The 7,195-nt window shown below is 35.3% G+C and overlaps 1 protein-coding gene across 3 annotated transcripts in view; it reads right to left on the bottom strand.

The window, feature by feature from the left end:
• HDGFL3 (HDGF like 3) overlaps positions 1-7,195 on the bottom strand; it is a 35,367-nt gene that overhangs the window by 4,351 nt on the left and 23,821 nt on the right. For 2 of the 3 annotated variants that reach the window (XM_072402442.1, XM_072402443.1), the window contains 2 exons: positions 5,718-5,861; positions 672-755 (listed from right to left, as the gene is read on the bottom strand). In XM_072402442.1, the coding sequence (XP_072258543.1) occupies positions 702-755; positions 5,718-5,861 (198 nt within the window). In that variant the 3' untranslated portion in view covers positions 672-701. The remainder of the gene's footprint in view (positions 1-671; positions 756-5,717; positions 5,862-7,195) is intronic. The other variant, XM_072402444.1, reaches the window with a different exon arrangement.

Consider the following 7,195-nt stretch of genomic DNA (forward strand, 5'->3'; position numbering starts at 1 on the left):
ACATATGACCACTGTTAAAAAATGAAAAATGACAAAGGTCGGCAATTGTATGTATACATCAACACAATGGGCCTGATTTATTAAAGCTCTTCAAGACTGAAGAAGATAAACTATCAAGGGAGAACCTGGATGATCCAGCAAATGGTGTATGGATCACATCCAGGATTGAAATCACTTGCCAGCTAAGCTAAGCTGCTAAATGCATTCATTTTTTTATTTCATTTGTTTTTTAAAGTAATGCAATAATTATACTATACTGGGCACACCAAAATATTAAAACGTGTAACATGTTAATTGAAATTTCAGTTAAATATGCAAAGCTACCAAATAATTCAAAACAAAAAATATTTGGCTACATATTCTGCACACATTTATTGAAGAGAACATGACATTTTACTTATGTATAATCACTGACTAGGCATAAGATAAATTAAATCTTATGCCTTATAATTCTGATATATCACAGGTTAAATATAATACTGATGTGTGCAGCAAAATATGAACAGCTATGAAACCATCAAATTTGCTGTGGTCAGTGGACTGATTTTTATTCAGGGATAACATACAGAAAGCTGTAGTGTTCTTAATCAGTTTGCATCATAAAAGGAACATGCCAGTACAGAATATTTAGCAGCACTTGCTTCATGTTACACAGGTAATTGTATGCTCACCAAATCTTGCATGTGTGCCACTAAGATTTATTATTTCTCTTTAGCATCTGTGCCTTTCTTACGGGCCCCTCTTGCATAAACATTCTGCAGGAAAATCACAGAACACCCAATAAAATCGTCTCTTCAAGCATTGTTCTAAATGTGTTATTATAACAAGAATTGACAATGTTTGTGGCAGTTAAATGTCCTTATCAACAAAATTCTGCAAATATGGTTACCAATAATAATACTACTACTAATATGTGCAATCAACCAAATGCTTCCTGTAAATAACCGTGCTCTGATATCACACATACACGTCAAATATTCATTGCCCGAGACGATCCAGGGCGTGTATCCGACGTGTACAGCAGACGCCTGATTTCATTTATGGATACTTCGAGGTGCATTGATGAACAAGGGAAGAGAGCTTGCTCGCTCGTCCTCCCCCTCCCCTATGCATAGCACAGAGCAGGTGCTATGTGTACACTGCTCATTTAATGATTTTTCACTGGAAAAAATAATGAAAGTTTGTTTCCAGCTTTGAAAATCTAACACTCCTGACTATAGAAAATGTTTTATGGAGAGTTTGAAAACACTGAACTTACACTGCTTGTTAAAATTTATTGACTGTCTTTTAATACATGTATTACAACTCGGTAAACATTTATTCATGGCCTGCCAAGTTTTGGGTCAGTCGTAATTCAGAGGCTTGCTGAGAAATGGCCTTGGTTCCAGAAAAATGTCAGTGGATGTGAAGAAAGTTCAGTGGAAAAAGAATAAAACAGCTGTCAATGAAGAATGCTGGGAAATACATTTCAAGTTGCTCTAAAGTATGATAAAACGATTTGTGTAAAGAAAATAATAAGATGCCCTCTGCTGAAAATAATAATTATTGGAAAACCTATCTCAAGGATAAATAATCAGCACATAACCTCTCTAAAGCTGAAATCAACCTGAAAAGGCGATTTTTTTTCTCTGTGCTGAGGAAAAATGTATAATAACTGCAAATGTAAACATGAAGACTGAATGTTATGATGAAAATGATTGTATAGTTCACTTTTTTACAAGTGCTTTACAAGTGCTCTTCACCGCTGATTACATTGTAAGGACTACACTGGGCAAACATTCAGATCACTTTTAAATTGTTTATCTTTCATCATATTTTCATCTGAATGCTGCAATCAATGGTATGTAGAAAATAAGATTAAGTTAAACTTCTTGCCATGTTGTTGGATATCAATACAATACTTATGCTATTATGTGCTCCCAGTTGCAATTACAGTGACCCTGTCACTAGATGTTAGAGGTTACAGAAAGAATGCTGGAAGGTTCTGAAAGGTTCGGGCTTGGCTGATAAAGATAATAAAGATAATTTTCAATGCCCACGAAAAAAAACCTTGATTGATTTTGCCGCAAGTAAATTTTAATGTGCAGGACCACAAAAAATTGGAATACACGTAATTGTTTAAAATATACAGGGATCTCTGCAACTTTAAAAGAGTAAATGAAGAAAATGCAGAGGAGAAAAGGGGAGAACTCCCAGGTGAACGATAAAACGGATATTCATTTTTATTTACATTGGGTAAAAAAGTTTGAGGACCTCCATAATGGTGTAACTGTTGCTTGTGTTCCCATTGGGAAGATTTCCTCCAACCTTCTCATGTCAGATGAAAGTATCATAAAGTAAAGTCAATGGTACCCAGGCAGAGATAAAAATGGATATTTTGTTTAGGCAATCATGCACTGAATAATTGGGTGTGACTGCCCATGGCTTTGATTGTTTGGTTTAAATTACTAACAAAAAATGATTTTATACAGCTAGATTCAGTGGGCCTGATGTATTAAAGCGCTCAAAGACTGGACAATATGGATTACTATGGGGGAACCTGGGAGATCAAGCAAGCCTGGAATAGATTAAGTTCAGAATTTAAAGCATTTGCCAACTAATGGCAAATTATTTTTAAGAAATCCATTCCAGGTTTGCTAAATCACCAAGGTTCATTGATTAAAGTGTATCTATATGTAAGTGTATGTACATATAAGAAAAGAGGTATTTACTTTTTGGTTCATACAGCATATGTTTGTTATTAATATTGTACATTAATTTATGATTTTACAAACTTCAAAAAACCTGTCCTGTATCATGTATTTATATAGCACTGTCACACAGTGTACAGAGCCCAAGGTCACTTCAGGAGCTGAATAATCACAATTTTCTATTCAAAGTATAGACTTTGTTCTCTACTTTCCCGCTTCCACTTGTTCTAGGTAGACAAATGTCTTCTCTCCAATACAATGGGACATTTAGAAAACATCCAAGACATACAGAATCAGACAATACATTGTTTCTAATTTCTACTTGTGAATAAAAATGTATTCAAGTAAAATCAAGCATTACCAACAATGTTCATATAATCTACACAGACTTGTCTACCTGCACAACATATTAAAATGTCTTTAGCTGCCGTCCACTGCACTCATTCTCTTAGACATCTAAGAAAATTGCTTGACCTAGAAGAAAAACTATGTGTTATCCCATTCTGTCATGTCCATTATTCAGGCAGCAAGCTTCCTCTTTGTGATCATTTTCTAGCAGAAACGAATGTCAATCTAAACTCAAGCTTTAAATGTAGATTGTTTTAAACCTTGTGGCCCCAATTTTAACAAAAAGTTCAACTAATATTTCTAATATTACTTTTCTCTTTATAACTTTAGCAGTTTAAAAAAAAAGGAATCACTTGACATTTTGACACATTATGCTGCCCTGGGACTCTCCTGCCCCCCCTGAGAGACTACAAGGACAGAGAAAGGTATTTGGCAGTCCAACATACAAACCTTCAAGCATGAAATTTGAATAGCACTGAAGTGTAAGTAAATGACTATTCTGAAATGAAGCTTCTGCCCACTGTGCTCCTACACTGTATTACCTTTGCAACCCATAATAAGTGTAAATTCTGTTTTACTGCCAAATGTCATCAGTGGTGATTTAAACTACACAGCAAAACTATTTCTCTAGTTTCTTTTATTAACGCTTGCAACTTTTCTTTTTATAAAACAAGTGCTAACATATGTTTCTGTTTGCATTATTCTAGCACCATTTTTGCACATTTGTTTGTATTTTCTTTCACAGATTTTGAATGTTCTAACCAGCGCTCATAATACATTACAGGGACGGATAACAATTATTTAGGTTGTATGATCATTTTGTCCACAGTCTCATGAGCTCTTATTAACAACAGAAATGTATATTTTATATAGTTATAGTTTATAAACCATAAAATGAATATCTAACTTGTACTTATCATTTTAAAGTAAAAATAAACAGACTAGAGCTGTCCACCACCTACCATATTCTGGTAATATTCAGATTATGATCTTGGAAATAGGAAATTATGTTCTCATATATGCTAAATTATATTCTCATACATCCTATGGGTGTTTTGTCAAAATTAATCTGTATACAAATATCTTTGCTACTAATATTTGTTCTGTGAAATAGAGACTACCTCAATGTCTTCTTAGAAAGGCTTTAGTGCTTTACAGCAAAGTAAAAAGTCAAAAGGAATGGTGACCAAGATCTAGTCGACTTCTTGCTTGGGACAGATTTTCAGGCTTGAAACCCACAAAATTTGACCTATTTTGTTAAGGTAATAAAAATCCCATCCAGGTTGGGTAAACACACTTCCAAATAGTTCTACAAACACATTCTGCTACAGTCCAGTAAGTATTTCACCAGACAATTATGTTCAATAAATATTCCTATATACACAGCTTGTGTTTGCAAATGGTCAAATTTTCAGGAAGAAATATGCACCCCTAACATACATAATACTTTTAAGCCAAAAAGAAGCTTTTGGTGTAGTAAAGTGAACAATAGAATAAATATAAATAAATATAAATAGAATAATAATATCTGAAAAAAACACAGACTTTCTGTAGCAGTCTATAATAAAACTCTGCACATGGTGCAGGACTGGTGTCTGATGTTAAGCTTTTGCAGCTTTGACTGCTTTTGCATTCTGTTAGTTTCTGATCTGAGGAATCATTTCCAAAACTGGAACACAATGATGGAATTATTGTTTAACAAATTTTAACAATTCATATATAATGAAAGGTAAATCATAAGAGCCTGGATACATGTTTGTTCTTATAAGGCTGTTAGGAACCCCTCTACCTAACACCTTTATGGTGGTTCTGTGTTTAGAGTTATTTAAAACCTGATTTACTAAATTAAATGAACAAAGGGTATTTTGCACATGAATCATTATGTCTCTACTTTTGTAAATAAGGTTAGCATTTTAACCACAATTATCAAGAAACACAACACAAGTTATATGTTCTTAGTAGTTCAAGTGAATACAAAACACTAAAACAAATAAGCACACTGGATCGCTTATAGTTTATATTACATAAAACATCAAATTAGCTTCATAGCATTATTTTAGAAGTTGTATTGTATTTACCTATTTAAAACTGGAAAAAGGGAATATTTAACAGCTATATCATTTAGGATCCATAGGATTTCTACTAGTCAGAAAACCCATCTGCCATTCAAAACCCCTGGCGCTGTTGCCCAATCCAACCCATCAAGATTCATTTTAAACAATGAAACAAGAAAAATCCACCAGGAACTCCCGGGGAACGTCAGTGCACTCGCCAGGGGAAGATCGGAGGAAAAGGATGTGGCCCGAGGATGGGATCCGACCAGCAGGATGCAGATGAAACCAGGTAAGTGTTTTTTTTTCAATGTTTTTAGCTACCCCGAGTGTGGCTCAGGGTTTCCACTTTTAGCATGTTTTTTTTACCCCGAGCCACACTCGGGATTACTGCTTGGGGTTAAAGGAAGCTATCAAAGTCAAAATGAACTATTGCATTTTGAACTGTTATAAATTTAGTTGAAAAGTATTGGACTGAGAATATCAAACTGTCCTATGATAAAGTTATTTTATCATATCACATTATAACACTCAAATCTTCTCAAATCTGCCTTGGCTATGATATAAAGTAAGTAGTCATCCTGAACGTTACTACTAAATAGCACCACTGTAACACATGCAGTCATACCCCTGCACTGCTTTTCTGCACCTCTGAGGCATTTCTCTTGTCATTGTCCACATCGCCAGCCTCTGATCCACTCTTATTTTCTTCATCTTTGTTGTCTTTTTCTCCCTCATCTGCCGAAGATTTCCGAGAAAGTTTTGACGGTTTCTGCAAAGGTCAGAAAAGTGAAATATGCAAAACTTAGCTTTAAACCATTTTAAATTCATTAATGGTCATTAAACAACCTTGCACACTTTTCCTTTAGTGAATACAATTTGCTGATGTTGATATATTTTTACAGAGAATAGGTATAAATACCTGAAGCTGTCCTGATATCAGCAGCAGGCACACTAGTAAAAAGAAGGATCAGTGCTTCGAGCCAGTAAGAGCCTAGCATAAAGTCATCAGTTAACAAAATTGCATTATAAGGAGGACAGAACAGAAGGTCAAAGAGTGAGCGGCCACTATGTCATTTAGTAATTTGGCAAAAGTTGTGATAGATAATGGATTAAAATGGTGGAAATGTGAGTATAAATGTGTGTGCCTTTTCACATTCTGTCTTATTGGTTTAAATGGACACAGTCTCTAAATATGTCTGTTTTCCTACCTACACTGAATAATTATTTACAGTGACCACAACAGTCTGTTTACTTTGCGTTGAAGAACAGATGTGAAAAAGCATGTTCCATACTTCCCTCTATGCCAAGCTAGTCAACCAGTTTTCATGTAATTTACTTGCACTGGTAAAAGCAAACTGACATTGCAATACAAGAATGGTGCTTGAAGTGACAACCATGGATGGCACTGTGTAGACCTCATGAAGGTAAAAAAGTATTCTTGCTTTATTGTAAAAGCACTGTCACATGTTGAAAAGCCAGGAAGGAGTCCGTTCCTGTCTCTATGTTGCCTTGAGGAAGAGACCCTGAGTGTATCCAAAACGTTGGCTTTTCAACATGCTGTAACAGTGCTTTTACAATAAAGAAAAAAGCCTGTATGTTGGAGTGCTGGTGACTTTATCTAATTTTAAAAAACTAAATGGGGAGGGCCAGGACATCACAGATGGGAGAAGTGGGATAGATTATCCTTGAAGTACATCTGAAAGAAAATGGGCTGGGTGGGCTCAAGATACTGGTTGATGCTTCTACTGCTTGATCTGTGAAAGTCACAGTGTGCAGGAAAACTAGACTAATCCCTTTCCGCACAGGAGAGGACAATGTACAGGTGTGCAAGGCTGGAGTTCAGCCTTAAATACATTGAAATTGATTTATTAAAGCTCTCAAATGCTTGAGAGGATACAATTTCATCAGTGAAGATGGGTGATCCAGCAAACCTAGAATAGATTTCAAAGTCATTTGCTAGCAAAAGTTTTAAAACCTGGACCAGATCAATTCCAGGTTTGCTGGATCATCATCAGCTTCACTGATGAAAGTGTATTCTCTCCAGCCTTGGAGAGCTTTAATAAATCAGGCCCATTATCTGTAGGCTTCTTTACTTTAGTCCTA

The sequence above is a fragment of the Pyxicephalus adspersus genome, chromosome 2 (assembly GCF_032062135.1).
Source record: "Pyxicephalus adspersus chromosome 2, UCB_Pads_2.0, whole genome shotgun sequence".
Lineage (NCBI taxonomy): Eukaryota > Metazoa > Chordata > Amphibia > Anura > Pyxicephalidae > Pyxicephalus > Pyxicephalus adspersus.